The sequence below is a fragment of the Staurois parvus genome, unplaced genomic scaffold (assembly GCF_062004578.1).
Source record: "Staurois parvus isolate SC_StPar_1 unplaced genomic scaffold, SC_StPar_1.0 ptg000414l, whole genome shotgun sequence".
In the NCBI taxonomy this organism is placed as follows: Eukaryota; Metazoa; Chordata; class Amphibia; order Anura; family Ranidae; genus Staurois; species Staurois parvus.
The window spans coordinates 8,244,487-8,267,372 of NW_028318210.1; the positions used below are offsets into that span (position 1 = coordinate 8,244,487).

General features: G+C 44.0%; 1 protein-coding gene across 1 annotated transcript in view; it reads right to left on the minus strand.

Annotated features, from left to right (window-relative positions):
• TYRO3 (TYRO3 protein tyrosine kinase) overlaps window positions 1–22,886 on the minus strand; it is a 273,752-nt gene that overhangs the window by 85,096 nt on the left and 165,770 nt on the right. Inside the window, exon 9 of the mRNA XM_089686919.1 lies at window positions 12,908–13,052. Within this exon, the coding sequence (XP_089543045.1) occupies window positions 12,908–13,052 (145 nt within the window). The remainder of the gene's footprint in view (window positions 1–12,907; window positions 13,053–22,886) is intronic.

Sequence of the window (22,886 nt, forward strand, 5' to 3'; positions counted from 1 at the left end):
TGGGTGAACAATCTATCCATTACAGACATGCTGTGTGTCTGCACAGTGTCCTGTACCTCTGAATGGCCAGATAATGGATAAAAACAGACCAGAGTGTGTGTAAAGACCCCCCCCCCCACACTGTTAGGTCCGCACGACATACAGACCTGGCAGGGAAAGGGTCAAACAAGGAAGAAAGGTGAATAGCAGGATGGAATAAGTACATGATAGACTATCATTTAAGATTATTTAGGGTAACAAACTTTAAAGTGCTATTAAACCCAAAAGCAAACATTTATTATATTGCAGATTGCCATTTCTTAGATATGATGGCTGCATTAATTTTATCCTTTAGGCTTTCTTTCGTCTATTTTCATTCGGTGATCCAGCCAGCAAGTCTGTTGTTTTTCAAAAGAAGCAGCTCTCCAGCCAAATGTATCAGTTATAGAGATGAGACAAACCACTTAACTTTATCAGGGGTGCTTACAATAATCAGCTTTTATTTATGTAATACCTTTATCCCAAAAGGAAAAAAAAACAGTTTGCTGTAACTGCTTATAATGTATTATCTGGAGTTTGGCTTCAATTTGTTAGTACATTTAAATCTGCTAGTACATTTAACACTCCCCTTCTATAGGACTGGCAATACTGCTGTCCAAATGTGCCTCCTGTGCTCCTTAATACAGGAGGTGTGTTACTGACCAGATCTCCAGGTGAAAACAGAGGGGAAAAAAGCCTAAAAAAAAAAAACATTGGAAGCAACCAACGTATCGAATGACTGATAAACTGCAATATATTACATTTTTGAATCAATATATATATATGGTGTAGCGCTGCTGTGACTTATAAACACATATCCAAGGTGCATACCTTATTGTGAACCAAAAAAATTAAAAATACTTATGCAATATAACGTAAAACAGGCATAGATATTAGGTGATTATATCACTCAGTGGTTCCTATGGTGAAATATACATCATTATGCAAGTGATTATGGTATAAGTGCAAATATTAACTCCAATATTCAGTGCTTTCAATATACACACACAGTGTATGGTGATAAATGTCCACAACAAGAGAGCAGTTTGACCAAGTGAAACTCAAACAGCATGCACAACTTGTCAGTGCTGGTGATAGGTGAGAATCCTACAACGGCTGATGTGCCCGCTCACCTTCCCCCTGCGACCCGCAGGGGCCAAAAAGCCTTTTGGATCACTCCAAGATCCTACTTGTTATCCAAATTAGAAGTAACTTCACTGGCTCCAAAAGACTCACTTCTCCTCCTTCTACTTATCCTCCACGGACAGACACCAGTATATATATGCTTATATACTCATAAGGTTATGGACCATGCAATAAGAACACAAAAGATCCTCCATAGTGTATTACCATATATCACATTTATTATAGGCAAAAAAAGCCACGTGCACACTCACGTTTAGCTGAAAAACACAGAGCATTAGTAACACTATCCATGGGTGTACTGCTGGGTCTCTGGAGTGCCAAGATGGCGCCGGACCGGAAGTACGTCACCACGTCGCTATGTCTACGCGTTACGCCACGCTTCACGCAGCTACATTTTTGGTTTTGTCTTTAATATTGCTTTAATTCCTCATGAAAAAATGGCATTGTGCTTCCTGTGCTTGAGACTCCTGTGCACTGAGCCTTAAAATTGTATATCTGCAGCATAAGATCACCTGAAGCTCTATTTCCTTTGACTGCTAATCTCACAAGATCTGGTAAATTCAATATTGTGCTGCTTACTGTTCTCCTTACTGAACAAAAAAGCTGAATCTGAAGATCTGCTGTACAAGGACCTCCTTACTTCTGCTTCATCTACTCTGTGAGTTCTACTTTCCGCCCCTCTGTTACTGCTTCTTAAATATCAGGGAACAACTCTGACATGAGGCAGCAAAGCTCCTCATCTACCAAGATGGCCACCTCCACACATAGAGATCGTGCCGAACATGGCATTGTAAGTCGATAATAGGGAATATCAGCTGCAGGGAGCATAAAACAACTCTGATGACTAGTTCTTTGCACTCTGCTTGCCTTTTTGGGGCACAGCTTCCATAATTCAGGTGCTCTCTGATTTCTGTATGTATGCTTGTCAACACTAAGGACTACATGTTAAAGAAAGCAAGCTGACATGCCCAAGACACTGGTCCTATCATCAACAGAATCAACAGAAGACAAAAAATAAAACCCAATTGTCCACAAGTCAATGTCAACTGTTGGCACAAACATAGTCATCACATATGAAGCTAAAGTGTCCAAAAACCTCAGAAGGATCTTTAACAAACATTGCATCCCTGTTCTTCAAGCCAAGGAATGCACAGAGACAGAAGCTTGCACATCCTAAGGACCCAACACCCAAACACAAGCAAAGTAAAGTAACTTGGTAGTATGCAGTACAGTTTACTGAGGAATGCAAAGACCTGCACGTTGGGGAGACAAAACATCTCTCCACAAATGAATGGACTAGCATAGGAGGGCAATTTCTATGGGTCAAGACTCAACTGTATTCCAACACCTTAAAAGGTAACTTTACATTTTGTTGAGAAAACAATCCCCTCTGGGTGACCAAAGTATATTGCAAAGATTTTACCAAACCTTATTGCAGATTCCTACCTGTTCTGAAGAAACAGCTGTTTGTTTCACCATGCCTATTGCATACTGATTTTGAATAGGAGGGACTGGTTCATTATAATCAGCTGATGCACTTTCAGTGCTCTGATAAGAAAAGTGTCTGCATCCCTTTTGAAATAACTAACCCAGATCAAAAATTAAAATTGTGATGCAGAGCATGGCTAAAATTTGACTTGTATATTGCACTGAATTGTACAGAAATATACAGCCCTGCAGATTGAAAGGAAAAAGTCATTTTTAAATAAAAATATGGCTTATTTAACAATTGTATAAGCTATATAATTTTTTATTTGCCATACTTTTACCACAAACTGGGGTAATCCTAAAAGGAAAAGGGATCTTCTTTCAAGGACAATAAAATGCAGTTTGGATAGAGAGGAACAACTAGTTTGCAAGATGCATGAAAAAGGCCAGGGGCGTCCCTAGGGTTGGTGTCACCCGGTTCGGTGCACCCCTCCGACGACACCTATCACACGGGGTGCCACCGGACCGTCTCCACGAGCTCCATGAAAAGGAAAGTTTTAAAGGAAGCCAACGATCCCCGCAGGATGGATCGGATCTGCGGATTGAGCATAATGGATCGGAGTCCGATCCACTATGCTCCCCAATCCGCAGATCCGATCCATCATGCAGGGATCATTGGCTTGCAACCTATACGGGGTTAACTGATCTTTCAACAGCGGTCCGGTCTGCACATGCTCAAGAAGTGATGTCAGATGGAGGAGGCTCCTACTACCGCGGCTGCATTTCCTGGTTACAGACAAGTCCCGAATCTTGCACTGCCTTACCTAGATCAGTTAACCCCGTATAGGTTGCATGCCGACGATCCCCGCAAGGTGGACCGGATCTGCAGATTGGGTAGCATAATGGCTCGGACTCCAATTCATTATGCTCAATCCGCAGATCCAATCCATCTTGCGGGGATTGTCGGCTTGCTTTAAAACTTTCCTTTTCATGGAGCTCGTTGAGAGGGTCCGGTGTCACTCCGTGTGATAGGTGTCAACTGGTGCGGAGCGCACACCCCGCACCCGCCTAGGGACGCCACTGAAAAAGGCTACCTAAATAAAAAAAGAACGGCCATTTATGAACAGGGATGAGGCCTTAAATACCATCTGTCTTACCATCCGAATCCACGTAAGTCAGATCTGTGTTTAAAGGGCACAGCAACCTACTTTTATTCAAAAGGAAAAAAAGTTCACAAGCTGGTTTCCCACGTAGTGGTTCTTCTCCAGCAATCATACATAACGAAACAATATTAGCCCACCTGGCTAATATTAGCCCACTTCTGATATTCGTATCAGTCTCCCAGACCAGCCTTTTTCAACCAGGGTGCCCAGGCACTCTGGGGTGCCTTGGCAAAATGCCTAAAATTGCCCACAAATTACATACAAGCCAGAGCTGGATCAAGCTTGTCTTTTAGTTACACAAAGCCACAGGTTTTCGTTGTGCACCATTATGACCTTCTAGCCACCGACATCCCAACAACTCATGATGTATTCGGTTGATAAGGAAGAAGTTCGTCGTCTGCACAGCATTCTTGTTTTACCCTCCCGTGCCTTTCTCTATCAGCACTGGGGTCACATTAGCTGAGTGATGGAGAAAAACGTAGGGAGAAAAACACTGGAACACTAGTCAGTACCATTGTGCAAAAGTGTATTTGATTTGGAAGAGTGTCCTAAGTGTTTGGATGTTGACACATTATGCAAAACTATTAGAATACTTTACATTTTAGAATGGTGTGCCTCAAGACTGTTCATAATTTTAGAGGGTGCTTTGAGCTTGTCCATCATTTTAAAGGGTGCCTTGACTGAAAAAAGGTTGAGAAACACTGTCTCAGACCACAGGCTCTCACACTTCTCTGGTACTCAATCTTCCGCCAGCACTCCTGGACTTGCTAGTCACCTCGACTTTTCCAGTCCCTCTAGACCCAAACAGCTGTCCTGAATTTCCCAGTTCTGTAGGCAAGAAGTCCCCTCAACATAGGATCTCATCTCTGGAGTAGGTCACCTCACCTGGCTGCAGCACCCCACTATCTTCGTACAGAAACTACCTTCAAATGCAACTTTCATAAGCTACTCTCAGACCTGGCCTATAACGACCCTGCACACTTATACACTCACACAGGCTGCAGGCATCCAGCAGAGCCCAGACAGAGGATTGAAGGTTCTGTCCCACCCAAGACACTCTGAGACTTCAAACTCCAGGCCGCAATCCGTGATTACAAACTCCAGAGAAAGCTTAAAGCATAGCTTTTACCGCTCATAGCAAACACCCTGGAGCTTTGCATTAAAGCCTTATAGTGATTCTATAGGAAATGTAAAAAAAAAGAAAACATACATATTATATTATACTGGGTCTCCCACTGGCAGTCCTGGCTCACCCCCCCACTGAATGCCCCCAATAGCAAGCCACAGAGCATGACTCAGCCCCACTCCTGCTCTCTTATTATTGGCTCACTGGCTGCGATTGACAGCATCAGGAGCCAATGGCTCCTGCTGTTTTGTGAGCCAATGAGGGGGGAGAGACAAAGGAGAGCTGCCACTCTCATGTACATTTCTGGGTCAACATGGGGCTCATGTAAGTATAAGAGGAGGCCGGAGGGGAGCAGCACCCAGAAGGTGTTTTACCTTAATGCATTAAGGTAAAAAAAACTTGAGCTTTTAGAACCACTTTAATGTGAACCTTGTGGCATTTCTACCTACATGACCTAAATTCACATAGTGGCAGGGCCTTGCGCTGTAACAACATACATTCCATTTTAACATTTTAACCCTGGTTGTTTGACGACAATTCACATCTATATTTCTCATTATTCTGATAGAGTTACGAATAATGAGCATTATGCCTAGCAAGCTGGAGGACCCAACTACAAGGGTGTTCCTTGTTCTAGTATTGAGTTCAACTTGAAGCGAAAACTGAAAATCAAAATCATCCATAGATCCAGAGATACAGGTATCAAAAATTATAATAGAATCTCAAACTCAGCATTTTCGTGGACAGAGTGGTGTCAGTACTGTCCAGTGTCTTTTGCTAAACTACTCCTACTCTCAGATTAGAACATAAAGTTGAATCATTCTGAAATCCAAGATAAGATCTTTGCATGCAGAGGATGAGGACAGATTTGAATTGTTCACCAGATCAATAGGGTTTTTTTTTTTTTGCACTTATCAAGCCTTAATCAGGTCACCCTCATGGAAGTTCGTGTGCTGAAAGACAGCACTAGCTCATCCTATGCCGCACGGACTGCAAAAATCTAAAAGGAAAAAAACAGCTGTATTTCGAAAAAAATGTAAATTCTTGTAACTTTAGGCATACTGATAACATAAACAGACCTCCTCTGACATGTTTCACCCACAAGACTGGGCTTAACTACAGAGGTCAGAGGAGGGGATCCCAGGTGGGGACTCTGTTCATGTTGCCCGGGCGTATTATTACCAGTGTTTGAATTTTCTTTGGCATACAGCTTGTATTTTCCTTTTTGAAGGGAATTTCATGCTTAGGCTCATGCACACTGGGTGTCTTTACAGCTGCTGTTTTGGTCGTTAGGCTTTTTTTCTACAGCCAGTAAACTCCCCAGCTGTCCTATGTGTTCATGCACATAAAGGCTTTCATCAGTGTTTTTTAGCAGGGGCATTTTCAGGCTGGTAAAAAAACACAGAACTACTGCGTTTGAAGAGGAGTTTTTCAGCTGTAAAAACGTGGCTATCCGGCATTTATGAACGTTTTTGAGCCACAAGCTTTTGTGGAAGTATAGTTTTGCTACAGAACACAAATGCTGAAAAATGCTAATGCAAACAAAATACTACCAAAATGCTACAAAACTTGTGTTTTTAAAGCAGCATTGTACAGCTAACACTACTGGTGTTTTTATAATGTCCAGTGCGCATGAGGTCTTATGCAGGCCATACATTGTTTCGAATTCCGAATGATTTTGTGTCCAAAAATCGAAAATGTCATTCACTTGGTAATGCAATGGTGCCATCAATGATTTCGAAAATTGGCTGACCAAGTCATAGAGTTCACCCCATATAACAGGCGAAACTTTTGTTCCTTCCAGGTCAAAACTCATGAGCATATTCTTTTCGGAAAAATTATTATTATTATTACGATTTGACCATCGAGTCGAAAATCGGTCGTTTTTCACGAATTTTCCAACATGCCCGATCACCGAAAAGGGGAGGAACCACGAAAATCAGCTGGTGCCAGAGTGAAAATCGGCCAATTATTCTTAGATCCGGTTGAATTTCGACTCATGTATGGCCAGCCTTAGAGTTTACATACACTTTAACAAAATAAAAACACCTTGCATCCTCAGAAACTGAGACTAGATTTGTTATACATCAGCTCAGCAGCAAAATGTCCCTGAACTTTTTTTTTTTTATAACATTAGCAACTATAATGATAAATTGAAAAAAATAGGCAGCAACAAACAAAAGGAATATACCAGAATCATGTTCATTCAATTCAATACCCAAGTCCATACAAATGGTTGAAGAAATGATAAAGAAAAATAAATCATCCTTTCTTACTAGAGATGAGCGAAGTATTCAAAAATTCGATTCGATGATTCGGCGAATTCGAGGAATAAATTCGATTCGATGCAAATATATTCGCTGCGAATTTAACTTATAAAAGGGTGTTTCTAGGCTTCAGAGAGCCTTCATATTAGTGCAGAACACTGTACCTTTAATTTAAATGCCCTTGGAGTCTGCTGGGGAAGAGAAATAATACTGTCAGTCAGTATGACATGCAGATGAGTGCCGTCGATCTTAGAATCACCGCACACTTCACTCATTTGGGCAGTCACGGGGCCAAAACCAGAGTGTGGAGCCACAGTGTGGCGGTGGAGGCAGCAGCAATGGGAGGCCATACAGCACCCTATGACAAAAATGGAACCCACCAGCAGTGTGAGGAGACCTGAAAGTGGCACATGGCAGAGTGTGGCGATGGAGACAGCAGCAATGGGAGGCCGTACAGGGACCCATGACACACTCTGGACCGGGCAGCAGCATGAGGAGGCGGTACAGGGGCCCATGGCAGATTACGGGCCTGGCAGCAGCAATGGGAGGCCCGTAATCTGCCAGCACCCTATGACAAAATGGAACACACCAGCAGTGTGAGGAGACCTGAAAGTGGCACATGGCAGAGTGTGGCGATGGAGACAGCAGCAATGGGAGGCCGTACAGGGACCCATGAGACACTCTGGACCTGGCAGCAGCATGAAGAGGCGGTACAGGGGCCCATGGCAGATTACAGGCCTGGCAGCAGCAATGGGAGGCCCGTAATCTGCCAGCACCCTATGACAAAAAATGGAACACACCAGCAGTGTGAGGAGACCTGAAAGTGGCACATGGCAGAGTGTGGCGATGGAGACAGCAGCAATGGGAGGCCGTACAGGGAGCCATGAGAGACTCTGGACCTGGCAGCAGCATGAAGAGGCGGTACAGGGGCCCATGGCAGATTACGGGCCTGGCAGCAGCAATGGGAGGCCCGTAATCTGCCAGCACCCTATGACAAAAAATGGAACACACCAGCAGTGTGAGGAGACCTGAAAGTGGCACATGTTTGGGGCATGATTCATGGCGTATTTAGTCAGTTGTGTCAGGAACTGGTGGTTTGAAATCCAGACTAATCCACGCCTGATTCATTTTCACAAACGTGAGTCTCTCCACACTTTGGGTGGACAGTCGTGTCCTCCGCGGAGTTACAATACCTCCTGCCGCACTAAACACGCGCTCCGATGCCACGCTACTTGCCGGGCATGACAGCCTTTCAAGGGCAAATTCAGCTAGTTGGGGCCAAAGGTCAAGTTTCGTTGCCCAGTAGTCAAGGGGATTGTCTACCTCGGTTGGCAGGGTGCTGTCCAAGTAGGCCCAAGCCTGTTGTTTGAGGTCCTGCTCCAGGTCCACCTGATGCTGCTGCTGCTGCGGCTGGTTAGTAGTTTCCTCACTGCGCTGGTGAAGAAAGCTACTCATCATCGACTGCAGACTGAGGCAGCCGCTGCTGGTGGAGCTGCCACTGCTCCTACCACCCCACCCCTCCCCTGCTGCCATGGCAGCGGAACGCGAGCGCACAGGGCCCACAGTGTCTGAGGATGGACGTTGGCGCAGAAAGGCAGAGACCAACTGACTACATAGGTGGTTTTTATAGTACTTTATTTTGGCCTCCCTCTCAGCAGGTGTGAAAAAGGCCACCATTTTTGAACGGTAGCGAGGGTCCAACAAGGTGGACAGCCAAAAGTCATCCCTCTGTCTGATGGTTATTATTCGGCTGTCGCTACGCAAGCAACCGAGCATGCTATGGGCCATTTGTGCCAAGGAATGCGAGGGACTCCCTGCCTCCATCTCCACAGCATACTGCCACGGTGCGTCTGGGTCCTCTGTCTCCTCCTCCTCCTCCTCTACCAGATGCTCCTGCTCCTCCACTCCTGTCCGCTGAGTGGAAAAACCACCCATTTCACTCAATAATTCCTGAGCACAAATGTCCTCCTCTACCTCCTCCTCTTCTTCCTGTCCTGCCCCCACAGGGGTCATGTGGCGTTGAGATCTGTGCGCCATGTCTACCGCACCCTGACCAGCCATTGTTAACAGCATTTGTTCCAGGACGTGCAACAGAGGAATGACGTCGTTCATCCCATAGTCCTGCCGACTCACGAATAGCGTGGCCTCCTCAAAGGGCCTGAGCAAGCGGCAGGTGTCACGCATGAGCTGCCAATGGCTGACATCGAAGTTACACAGGGGAGTACCTTTATCCGCTTGTAACATCAGGAAATCGGTGATGGCCTTTCGCTGTTCGTAAAGGCGGTCTAACATGTGTAGGGTTGAATTCCACCTTGTTGCAACGTCGCAGATCAGGCGATGCTGTGGAATTCCGTTCTGCCGCTGCAGCTCAAGGAGGGTGTGCTTTGCGGTGTAGGAATGGCTGAAATGCATGCAAAGTTTACGTGACATTTTAAGGATGTCTTGCAGTGGGATGGTGGATTTTAGGAACCGCTTGACAACCAGATTGAACACGTGAGCCATGCATGGCGCATGGCACAACCTTCCTTGACGTAGAGCAGACACCATGTTCTTTCCGTTGTCGGTCAACATGGTTCCGATTTTGAGTTTGCGTGGAGACAGCCATCTGTCGATTTCTCTGTTCATTACACTCAGAAGTTCCTCCCCTGTGTGACTACGTTCGCCAAGGCATACCAGGTGCAGCACAGCGTGACACCGTTGCGCCCTGCACATGTGATATGCCGGTAGGGTAATGGGACTTGGCACGGGGGTGGCGGCTGAGGACACGGCGGAAGAAGAGGTGGTAGAGGCGGACATCTTTTGTGGACCAAGGACGTGCAAACGTGGAGGCAAAAGCGGCATGACCTGTCCAAGTTGCTGGTGCGGCTGTGCCGGCACCACGTTCACCCAGTGGGCCGTAAATGACATGTACTGTCCCTGACCGTAGTTACAGCTCCACACGTCGGCGCTGCCGTGCACTTTGGCAGAGACCGACATGCTCAAAGACTGGCCCACCATCTCTTCTACATGTGAATGCAGGGCTGGCACTGCCTTTTTGGCGAAGAAATGACGGCTTGGCGCTCTCCACCGCGGCGCGGCACAAGCCATCATTTCTCGGAAAGGTGCTGAGTCCACCACTTGGAAAGGGAGGGACTGCAGCACCAGCAACTTGGACAGGAGGACGTTCAGCTTTTGCACCGTCGGGTGCGTGCTCGCAAACTGTTGTCTCTTGGAAACGGATTCCAAGAAAGACTGCTGACGGAATCCGTGAAGAGGAGTAGCAGGAGAAGGAGCATCTGAATGAGCGGAAGATGCCAACGAGCGACAACTCCCCTCAGCAGAGGTGTTGGAGCCTTGACTGGCTGATAGAGGGCGATTGACGTCGGGTGAAGGAGCAAGTAACGGAGCGGGTGATGGAGCGGGGGCTGGGGCAGGCAGAACCGCCGTATCTTTATCACGGTTTTCCCAGGCCGCCAAATGGCGACGCTGCATATGCTGACGCAACGCTGTAGTCCCAACATGGGCCCCCTGGCCACGCTTGACTTTCTGGCCACATAGTCGACATACGGCTACGTTTACTTCCTCGGGCGGCTTGACGAAAAATTGCCACACCGCCGAGTAGGAAACTTTGCCCCCGATACTCCTCACTGGCTGACTGCTGCTTCCTCCGTGCACACCGGCACCACTACTGGCCGTGGTGGTAGGCTGCAGTGGAGCTGGTGCTCTACTCCGTGGCCGTTTGCCTCCACTGACACTGCTGCGACCCTGCTGCCTCCTGGGCAACCCACCGACTGTTTTGCTCGCTGCCAAGCTGCCACCCTCTTCTCCTGATGATGCGGAAGCAATAGCCTGATGACGACGAGGCTGCCAAGTGCGATCAGCCTCATCATCATCAATTAGGGTCTCCGCCTCACTACTAGCCCCCTCGGCTGCGTGTGGGTCAGGAGACAGACCTGTCTCTAGACCGGCTACCGAGCCACTCTCCTCGCCACTACTTCTTCGCCTGGCTGCTGAAGAGGCGGATGTCTCCCCCCGTTCCTGACCGCCCTCTGTTAGCTCTTCCTCACTGTACAGTGGGGCTGAGCCCACAGCATGCGATACTTCGCTTGGTGAGGGAACACCAAAGGACAGGGGCAGGTAGAGGACACGTGATTTCAGTGGGCTTGCTCCCGGGCCATGCCAACTAACGGTTGTGTCTGACGTACCCACCGACCGTTGGCTGTAGGTGTCAGAGGTGACCTGGGAAGAGGAAGACGACCGAGCCAACCAATCGATGACGGCAGGGTTGTCGGTGGAGACACGACCGCTGGATGACACCGGGAGCACTGGCCTCTGGCTGCGAATAGTGCTGCCTCGACCCCTTCCTCTGATGCCACGTCTGCTCGCTCCTAAAACATTGCCTCCTCTGCCACTCCTCTGCATGTTGTCTGACATACTCTTTAATTCAACGATTCTGTGTCCCTGAGTAACAATTCTGTGTCCCTGAGTAACAATTCTGTGTCTGTCCCTGAGTAACAATTCTGTGTCCCTCAGTAACAATTCTGTGTCCCTCAGTAACAATTCTGTGTCTGTCCCTGAGTAACAATTCTGTGTCTGTCCCTGAGTAACAATTCTGTGTCTGTCCCTGAGTAACAATTCTGTGTCCCTCAGTAACAATTCTGTGTCCCTCAGTAACAATTCTGTGTCCCTCAGTAACAATTCTGTGTCCCTCAGTAACAATTCTGTGTCTGTCCCTGAGTAACAATTCTGTGTCCCTCAGTAACAATTCTGTGTCCCTCAGTAACAATTCTGTGTCTGTCCCTGAGTAACAATTCTGTGTCCCTAAGTAACGTTTCTGTGGCCCTAAGTAACGGTTCTGTGGCCCTAAGTAACGTTTCTGTGGCCCTAAGTAACGTTTCTGTGGCCCTAAGTAACGATTCTGTGGCTCTAAGTAACGTTTCTGTGGCCCTAAGTAACGTTTCTGTGGCCCTAAGTAACGTTTCTGTGGCCCTAACGTTTCTGTGGCCCTAAGTAACGATTCTGTAGCCCTAAGTAACGTTTCTGTGGCCCTAAATAACGTTTCTGTGGCCCTAAGTAACGATTCTGTGGCCCTAAGTAACGTTTCTGTGGCCCTAAGTAACGTTTCTGTGTCCCTAAGTAACGTTTCTGTGTCCCTAAGTAACGATTCTGTGGCCCTAAGTAACGTTTCTGTGGCCCTAAGTAACGTTTCTGTGGCCCTAAGTAACGTTTCTGTGGCCCTAAGTAACGTTTCTGTGTCCCTAAGTAACGTTTCTCTGGCCCTAAGTAACGTTTCTGTGTCCCTAACTCTCTCCCTCAATACAGCCAGGTCTGCCTCTCTTGAATGACTGGAGGCAAATGGAGAATTCTAAAATGGCCGCAATATATAGCTCGACCATTACACAGTGCTGGCTGGCTGGCTGCTGATTGGCTAATGCGATCACATGTCATGAATGAATGCATTATGGGTCAGCGCGCCTTGTCTGTGCGCCTTCCCAGAGATCCCCGCTCCGTCGCCGCACATGTCGCCGCCATTTTTGGAAAAATTTCGATTCGCGCATCCGAAGTCTGCTAATTTTCGGATTCGTCGCGAATCGAAATTTTCCTAATATTCTAAACGAATTCCACTTCGCCAAGTTCGATTCGCTCATCTCTATTTCTTACCAACATTTAAACAATTCAATCTCTACAACTTCACCCATCAACCATGATAAGGAAGGGTCCAACTTTACCAGTGGTTCATGCAATATATTACAGAGGAAGTAAACAAATTCAATACTTGCCAGGTTCTTCTGTAGAAGCAACAAGAAGAAAGTCACTCCACGGTCCACATCCAGCAGAATTAGCCACGCAAACACGCACGGTTAGATCTTTCTGGGGGTCCCAGACCGTCAGGTTGGCTTGGCTTCCCTGTACAAATACTTCTTCCTGGTAATAAATTGTAAAATATTTTTTCATAAAAGTATAGGAAAGAACTATTAAAGAAATGTATAGATACAAACCAGATGGTGGAAGTAGTACAGGCAGGTCAATGAAAACAAAATACACTATATTGCCAAAAGTATTGGGACGTCCCTCCAAATCACTGGATTCAGGTGTTCCAATCACTTCCATGGCCACAGGTATATAAAATCAAGCAGCTACGCATGCAGACTGCTTCTACAAACATTTGTGAAAGAATGGGTCACTTTTAGGAGTTCAGTGGATTCAAGCATGGTACTGTGATAGGTTGCCACCTGGGCAATAAGTCCATCTGTGAAATTTCCTTGCTACTAAATATTCCACAGTCAACTGTTAATGGTATTATAACAAAGTGGAAGCAACTGGGAACAACAGTAACTCAGCCACCAAGTGGTAGGCCATGTAAAATGACAGAGCGGGGTCAGTGCATGCTGAAGCTCACAGTACGCAGAAGTCGCCAACTGTCTGCAGAATCAATAGCTAAACACCTCCAAACTTTGTGTGACCTTAAGATTAGTACAACAACAGTGCATAGTGAGCTTCATGGAATGGGTTTCCATGGCCGAGCAGCTGCATCCAAGCCTTACATTACCAAGTGCAATGAGTGTGTTCTAATTGGATGCTCTATCTACAAGTGCAATGCAACATGTCGGAAGCAGTGGTGTATAGCACGCCACCACTGGACTCTAGAGCAGTGGAGGCATGTTCTCTGAACTGATGAATCATGCTTCTCTGTCTGGCAATCTGATGGACATGTCTGGGTTTGTCAGTTGCATGAGAACAGTACATGCCTGACAGCATTGTGCTAAGTGTAAAGTTTGGTGGAGGGGGATTATAGTGTAGGGTTGTTTTTCAGGGGTTTGGCTTGGGCCCTTAGTTCCAGTGAAGAGAACTTTTATGGCGTCATCCTACCAAGACATTTTGGCCCCTTCCTGTTCCAACATGACTGCGCACCAGTTCACAAAGCAAGGTTCATATAGACATGGATGAGTGAGTTTGGGGTGCAGGAACTTGACTGGCCTGCATAGAGTCCTGACCTCAACCTGATGTCCTGACCTTCATCCTTTGGGATGAATTAGAGTGTTGACTGCCAGGTCTCATCCAACATCAGTGCCTGACTTCACAAATGCGCTTCTGGAAAAATGGTCACACATTCCCGTAGACACACTCCTAAACCTTTCCAGAAGAGTTAAAGCTGGTATAGCTGCAAAGGGCGGGGCCAACTCAATATTGGACCCTATAGACCAAGACTGGGATGCCATTAAAGTTCATGCGTGTAAAGGCAGGCCTGCCACTACTTTTGGCATTATAGTGTGAGTATAGATGACACTGAGAAAGATTTAGAAGGTTTGGAAGTCGGAGAATGGACACACATCCTGCAGAGGGTCAATTATATACTTCAGAGCCTTGGAGTAGCAGTATTATTGTTTATTAGCACATTTCTGAAGTACTTCAGAAAAGAAGTAAGGCAGAAGAAGTCAGTAACATAGTAACATCATAAAAAAGGGTTCAATGAAGTACCAAACAAACTTAAAGTGTTACTAAACCCAGGACCCTGCATTCATTATATCTTGTTTCCCACAGTACACAGAACATGGAAATGCAACTATTTTAGGTAATATAAATTGCTAAACACAGTTTTTCATCAACATTAGATAGCAGTCTTGTCACTTATATCAGTGTCTGGCCAAGCACTGGTTAAAGCTTGTAGGAGGAGTTTTTATTTTCTTCAGACTGTCCTATGAGGCCAGTGCTGATTGGCCCTGTGTCGATCACATGCACTCTCCCAAAACAAAAAAAACACAAAAAAAACCCTCTAGCAATACACACCAAACTGAGCACGTGCAAGGTGCCTCCTAGGGCTCTGTACTATCAACAGATAGATTGGGGACTGTGGAAGAAGGAGATGATCAGAGAAGACAGGATCAAACAGCCTTTTCACACAATGCAGAAAATTAACCATTTGGGTTCCACAGTGAATATAACAAGCATGCTTTAATGCATCTACAGACCGATTTCACTGTTGTGGGTTTAGTAGCACTTTAGGTTTGACATGTTTTGATAATAAAGAAAAAGCAAAAACACCAGTGAGACAGCTTCCATTAAAAAGAAACAATGTCTAATTTTCCCCATCAAAGGAAAATGGATTATTCCCCTGTATTTATCACTCCCTTCATGTATTTTACAAATTATAGTTAGAAATGCTATTTAGTAACGCCAAGATATTCACATTGAAATGTACTAATTTTGAAAGACATTGCCACTCCACTTAGCAGAGCTTCCCCAAGATTGGACATACTTTATTATCAACTCCATTTTATACTAGTGAATATACAGTATATACCAGCAATAAAACCTTGGTTTAGAAGCCAAGGATAATTTAAGCTGGTAATTCATCTTGGTATCCCCCAACTACAATTAAACATTGATATTTAATTGATGTAGGGGTGCATCTCAGACTGTTTGCATTGAGACAAGAACTCTGCTTTCTCCAAGCAACATACATTTCTAACACTATGTGTACTGAACAGTATTGTATTTACTGACAAAAACAATTACAATCAGTACCTTCAATGGTAGCCCGCACATACCTTTTAACCAGAATGTGGTAAATGCAGTTTGTATATTTTAAATATACATAGTTACATAGTTAGGTGGAAAAAAAAAGACAATAGTCCATCTAGTTCAATAAATTAAGGAAAAACACACAGACAGACAACCTTGTAAAACACTATCCTATACCCACAGTTGATCCAGAGAAAGGCAAAAAAAAAAAAACCCAACATGGCATGATTCAATTTTCTCTAGTAGAGGAAAAAAAATCCTTCCTGATCCCCATGGAGGCAATCATTTATTCCCAGGATCCACTCCTGCTGGGATTATTGCCTCTAAATAATAATATCCAGTTATATTTTGTGCATTTAGGAATGCATCCAGCTCTTTTTAAAAAAAATTTACTGAGTTGGCCAGAACTAGTTCTTCTGGGAGTCCTTTCCACAATTTCTCAGCTGTTACTGTGAAGAAGCCTTTTTCACATGTGAAGGGGCAGCACAGTGGCTAAACGGTTGGCACTTCCGCCTGGCAGTACTAGGGTCATTGGTTTGAATCCAAACCACGGCACCACCTGCCTGGAGTTTGCATGTTCTCCCTGTGCTTGCGTGGGTTTCCCCCAACATTCCAAAGACATGCTGGTAGGTTAATTGGCTCCTGTCTAAATTGGCCCTAGTATGTGTATGTATGAATGTGAGTTAGGGACCTTATATTGTACACCCTTGAGGGTTAAGGACTGATGTGAATGTACAATATACAGTTGTGTTCAAAATAATAGCAGTGTGTTGAAAAAAGTGAATAAAGCTCAAAATCCTTCTAATAGCTTTTATTTCCATACACACAAATGCATTGGGAACACTAAACATTCTATTCCAAATCAAAACATGAAGAAAAATATATAAAATTTGTGTTCCTCTAAAAAAAATTGAAGAAAAGTGAATATTAGACTGTTCAAAAAAATAGCAGTGTTTGTATTCTTCTTTACAAACTCAAACATTCACTATATACACTGAAAAATGTTTGAAAATTTTGCTTTCCTTTGAATCACTTAATTAATATTTGGTTGTATAAGCACTGTTTCTGAGAACTGCTGTACATCTGTGTTGCATGGAGTCAACCAACTTCTGGCCCCTGTGAACAGGTATTCCAGCCCAGGATGATTGGACTACATTCCACAGTTCTTCTCTATTTCTTGGTTTTGCCTCAGAAACTGCATTTTTGATGTCACCCCACAAGTTTTCTATTGGATTAAGATCCGGGGATTGGGCTGGCCACTCCATAACGTCAATCTTGTTGGTCTGGAACCAAGATGTTGCACGTTTACTGGTGTGTTTGGGGTCGTTGTCTTGTTGGAACACCCATTTCAAGGGCATTTCCTCTTCAGCATAAGGCAGCATGACCTCTTCAAGTATTCTGATGTATTCAAACTGATCCATGATCCCTGGTATGCGAAAAATAGGCCCAACACTGTAGTATGAGAAACATCCCCATATCATGATGCTTGCACCACCATGCTTCACTGTCTTCACAGTGTACTGTGGCTTGAATTCAGTGTTTGGGGATCGTCTGACAAACTGTCTCCGGCCACTAGACCCAAAAAGAACAATCTTACTTTCATCAGTCCACAAAATGTTGAGCTATTTCTCTTTAGGCCAGTCAGTGTGCTCTTTGGCAAATTGTAACCTCTTCAGCACGTCTTTTTTTCAACAGTGGGACTTTGCGGGGGCTTCTTGCAGATAGCTTGGCTTCACATAGGCGTCTTCTAATTGTAACAGTACTCACAGGTAACTTTAGACCTTCTTTGATCTTCCTGGAGCTGATTGTTGGCTGAGTCCTTGTCATTTTGGCTATTCTTCTATCCATTCGAATGGTAGTTTTCGGTTTCTTCCACGCCTTTCAGGTTTTGGTTGCCATTTTAAAGCATTTGCGATCATTTTAGCTGAGCAGCCTATCATTTTCTGCAATTCTTTATATGTTTTCCCCTCTTCAATCAACTTTTTAAACAAGGTACGCTGTTCTTCTGAACAATGTCTGGAACGACCCATTTTCCTCAGAATTTCAGAGAGAAATGCACTGTAACCAGCATGTACAACATTTGCTGCCTTCCTTCCTTAAATAAGGGCAATAATTGCCACCTGTTTTTCAAAGAATGAATGACCTTACTAATAGAACTCCCCACTGCTATTATTTTGAACATGCCCCTTTCAATTAGTGATTCAATTACACAGAATCAGCAGCATGCATGTCATGACTGTTGGGTCTGTTGGATTTCTATTACTCTACTACACCTGCTAGTAAATTATTTGCCATGTAGAAATATCATTTCTACCAAAAACAGTGATTGATCAGGTTAGTGATGTCTGACTGCTATTATTTTGAACACAACTGTATATGTAAAGCGCTGCATAAATTGATGGCGCTATACAAGTACCTCAAATAAATAAATTAAATAAATCTCTTTTCCTCCAGACATAAAGAGTATCTCCGTGTCCTCTGTAATGTTCTAAAGAGAATAATACAACAAGTTCACTATATGGACCACTTATATATTTTTACATGTTGATCATATCTCCCCCTTTAATCTTCTCTTCTCAAGCTGATAGATTCAGTATTTTTTTCTCATAGCTGAGCTCCTCCATGCCTCAGTTTGGTTGCCCTTCTCTGCACGTTCTCCAGTTCCCTGATATCCTTTTTGGGAACTGGTGTTTAAAACTGAACTGCATATTCCAGATGAGGTACTACCAATGATTTGTACAGGGGAAAAGTGATGTCTCTTTCTTTGGAGTCTATACCTTTTAATACAAGAGAGGATTTTGCTCACTATAGAAACCACAGCTTGGCATTGCATGCCATTATTAAGCTTGTGATCTTCCAGAACTCCCAGATCCTTCTCCACCATTGAAGATCATTCTCCACCATTGAATCCACAGTTACACTCTTCTTAGTATGTATGCTGTTTGCATGTTTTTAGCCCCAAGTGCATAACCTTACATTTATCAACATTAAACCTCATTTGCCACACAGCTGCCACATTAAACAGTGCACTGAGGTTGGCTTGTAAATTGGAGACATCCTGTGAGGACAAAATTCAACAGCATATCTTGGTGTCATTTGCAAACACTGAAAATGTACTTTTAATCCCAGACCCTATATCATTTATCAGCATTATATGTTAAAGCACAAGGGTCCCAACACTGAACCTTGGGTTACACCTCAAATAACCTTAGACCATTCAGAGTATGCATCATTAACCTCTACTCTAAATACGGTCAGTTGTCTATCCATTTACAAACTGAATTTTCTAAGCCTGTAAATGTTAACCAAATGTGAAGAATTGTGTCAAACACTTTGGCAAAATCCAGGTATACACATCCACAGCCACTCCTTTGTCTAAGGTTTTTGCCTACCTCCTCATAAAAAAAAAAAAAAAAAAAAATCTGATTTGTTTGACTTCGGTCTTTTGTGAATCCATGTTGACTATTTCCTAAAATTAGGATTGCCCCAGTACTGATACTATTATTGGTGCCGATATTAAGCAATTGCAGGACTCGTACTCCTGCAAATGCTCTGATACCTGCAACCGATATCTTTACAGTGCGATTTGAGCCCAATCAAAATGAATGGGCTCAAATCGCACTGCAAAGAATCACGTGATTTGAACTGAAAGTGTGCTACTTAGTGCATTCCTGTCTGAATGACTTGTGGTTTCCATATGGGTGCGGTGCAATTTGCAGTGCAATTTGAGCTATTCATTTTGTATGGCTCAAATCGCACCACACCCACAGGGAAACCACATGTGATTTGGACAGGAATTGCACCACTACCTAAGCTGAAGTAGTGCAATTTCAGTTCAAATCTTGTGCAATTCTTTGCAGTGCGATTTTAACCCATTAGTTTTGTATGGGCACAAATCAAACTGCAAAGGTATCGGTCATCATATTGGCAAGTACTTGAGCACAAATATCTGTACTCATACACACCGATAAATAAAATGGTATTGGTGCAACCCTACCTAAAATATTATATTCTAGCAAAAACTCTTCTATGTGGTCTTTTATTAAATACTCAAGTATCTTCCCAACTATAGAAGTTAAACCAACTGGTCTATAGTTACAGATCCCTTTTTAAATACGGACAGTACATTGGCTTTATGCAAATCCAGTGGTACTATGCCAGTCATTAACCACTTCAAGTCTGGACACTTTTACCCCCTTCCCGTCCAGGCCAATTTTCAGCTTTCAGTGCTATCACACTTTGAATGACAATTGCGCGGTCATGCAACACTGTACCCCTATGAATTTTTTAGCATTTTTTTGAGACAGATAAAGCTTTATTTTGGTGGGATTTATTCACCACTGGGATTTTTATTTTAAAAAAAGTGTTTTTCTTATAAAATTTTGCAAATAAATAATCTTTCTTCATAAATCTTGGCCAAAATGTATTCAGTTATCTTTTTAGTAAACAAATAACCTAATTAATATATAACAAAAAATTATAATTTTTAAAAAAATGTTTTTACATTTTTTTTTTTTTTTTATATTATTAGGTTTAGTTTTTTTAACATACTGTCACCCTAGCAGTACAGTGTCACCATAGTGACACTATACTACTACTTGTGGGGGGGTGATGAAATTTTTTTTTTCTTTTTTTTTTTATACCGATTGCTTTTATACCCATATAGGCTGTAAAAGCAACCATTTCTCCTTCTCTCTAACTGCATTCTTGCAGCCATTGAGAAATACTGTGAGAGCTGTGATTGGTCACAGCTTGTCGCATGGTACAAGGCTGTTGTGAATAGCCTTGTACCATGTGACCTCTGTGATCATTCACCGATTTCACTAGTAGTAAGCAATGATGTCAGAAGTGACATCTTGCTTACTACTATTCATGTGATCATGGATTGGGCAATCTGTGATCACATGATCGGGACCTCACACAGAGGTCCCGTACAACAATTGTTTTTTTCCGCTGTGTCCAGGGAGCATGCACAGGCTGTAAATGCGGGCGCCGTTTATGAACGGCAACCCACTCCTGCACTGCTCCCATCCGGTCGTTTATGTACATAGGCCGGACGGGAAGTGGTTAAAGAATCTCTAAAAATTAGAAACAATGGCTTAGATATAACAGAGCTCAGCTCTTTGAGGACCCCTTGGGTGTAAGCTATCTGGTTCAGGTGCTTTATTTACCTTTATTTTGTCTAAATGTTTTTGGACCTCATCCCCACTACGCCTCCCCCCCCCCATCCCTTGACAGGTAAACATTACTTTGGGATAACTGTGTAAAGCAGACACAACATATGCTGTCAAAAGCCCTCAGGAAGGATGTGCTTGAGCTGGAGAGAGTCCAGAGAAGGGCAAAAAGGTTAATAAGGGGACTAGAGGACCTCAGTTACGGGGACAGACTACAAACATTAAACATATTCTCCCTGGAGAAGAGACGCTTGAGAGGAGATATGATAGTGATATACAAATACCTCAATGGTGATTCTAGTATAAAGAACAAACTATTCAGTCTCAGGAAGCAGGAGAAGACACAGGGCCACTTAATGAAATTGGAGGAGAAGCGGTTTAACTTTAAACTGTGCAGGGTTTTTTCACTGTCAGAGCAGTAGGGATGTGGAACTCACTTCCATAATCGGTGGCGTCAGCGGGAAGTATTGAGTTTCAGATAACTCTTAGATGGGCATCTTAGCAAACACAATATACAGGGATATGGGATATGATTTTTGATATGAGCACAAACACATGTTGAACTAAATGGATTAGTGTCTTTATTAAACCTTACCAACTATGGAACTATGTAAAATCAGTCCCCTTTCCCCAGTTCAACCGTCAAATGGTTGAAACTGCACGGCCAATAGAGACTCTGGCATTGAACTGTAGTATGGTGGAGGTGAAGACTAATGTTGAGTTGAACAAAAGGCAAAGCCCAGGGATTCCATAGCAACACAGGAATTTCTCTGAAGATCATCACAGAACTTTGGGATGCCTGCATTTTACCAGTACAATTAGCCTAACCTATGCTAGCTCTACTTTAAGGCCAAGTGGTTCTGGGTCAACATCATTGGTTGGGCCAAGTTTGAAATAAAATAGATATTTATATCTCAAAAGTTGCATCCATCGAGTTTCCCAAAAATAACACATGAAGGCCTCCTTCACATGGCAGTTTAACAGCATACACTGGATTTCAGTGGCGAGAAACAGCAGATCCTGCAGCTGGCATCACAGCTGAATGCAAATAGCAGCAAATGCAGATTCAACTAATGACAGGCTGACGATGGCTGCCACTGTTCATATGAGCCGCACACCACGGGGTTACCTGCGATTAGGGACAGATGTCCTGCTATTCACATCCACTTGTGATTCTTGTGGCTGGGATCCAGTGTATGCGGCTAAACAGCCACGTGAAGGAGGTCAGACAGTGTTTAGCTGCAGTGCTCATTAAAATGTAAACAATGTATCATTTCTTCACAGGAGCCGCGAAAGCAACAATGAAAGCAGATTTTGAATTAAATGGTTCTCCTGCATAAATAGTATCCAAACAACAAGAATATTTAATATATTGCAGTATACCAGTCTTAGGCTAGGTTCAAGTCTATGCGGTTTCCCTGCGGCCATGTTTGCGCCTTTCAAATGAATGGGCTGCTGTACCTGCAAGTAACGCAGGGAAAATGTCCCTGTACTTTTCCAAATTCACAATCGCACTAAATCCGCATGCGGCTATGTGTTTCCACGCGCAGTAAAATGTGTGGAGGTGTCATTAACAAATAAACAGCCCCCCAGCGTTTGCTTGACAGCAACATGTATTTGCTGCATGTGCGGGAACACATGCAATTTACATGCAATACTGCACCCACATAGATGTGAATCTACCCGGAGATGTGAGGGCTGCATTAGTTTTCCCTTGCAAGTGCTTTTCCCACTACTTCCATCTGGTGCTCCTGCCAATTGCAGGATTCCTGTCCTAAGGTGGCAACACTAACATACTATACAGTACTGTAGGGGTCTCCATACTTACTGAACTGGCCTTCAGACTTTAGGGGGGCTGGACTGTGGCCATTGTGAGATAAAATTATCCAGGCGTTAGTGGGGGTAAACAATGCATCTTTGGTATTAGGGGGGGAATAGAACCCCATTGTTGGTGTCAGTGGGAGAAATAGTGCCTTATCATTGGTGTCAGTAGGAGAAAAACTGCCCCTTCATTGCTGTCAGTAGGAGCAATAGAGCCCCGTTTTTGGTGCCAGTGAGGGGA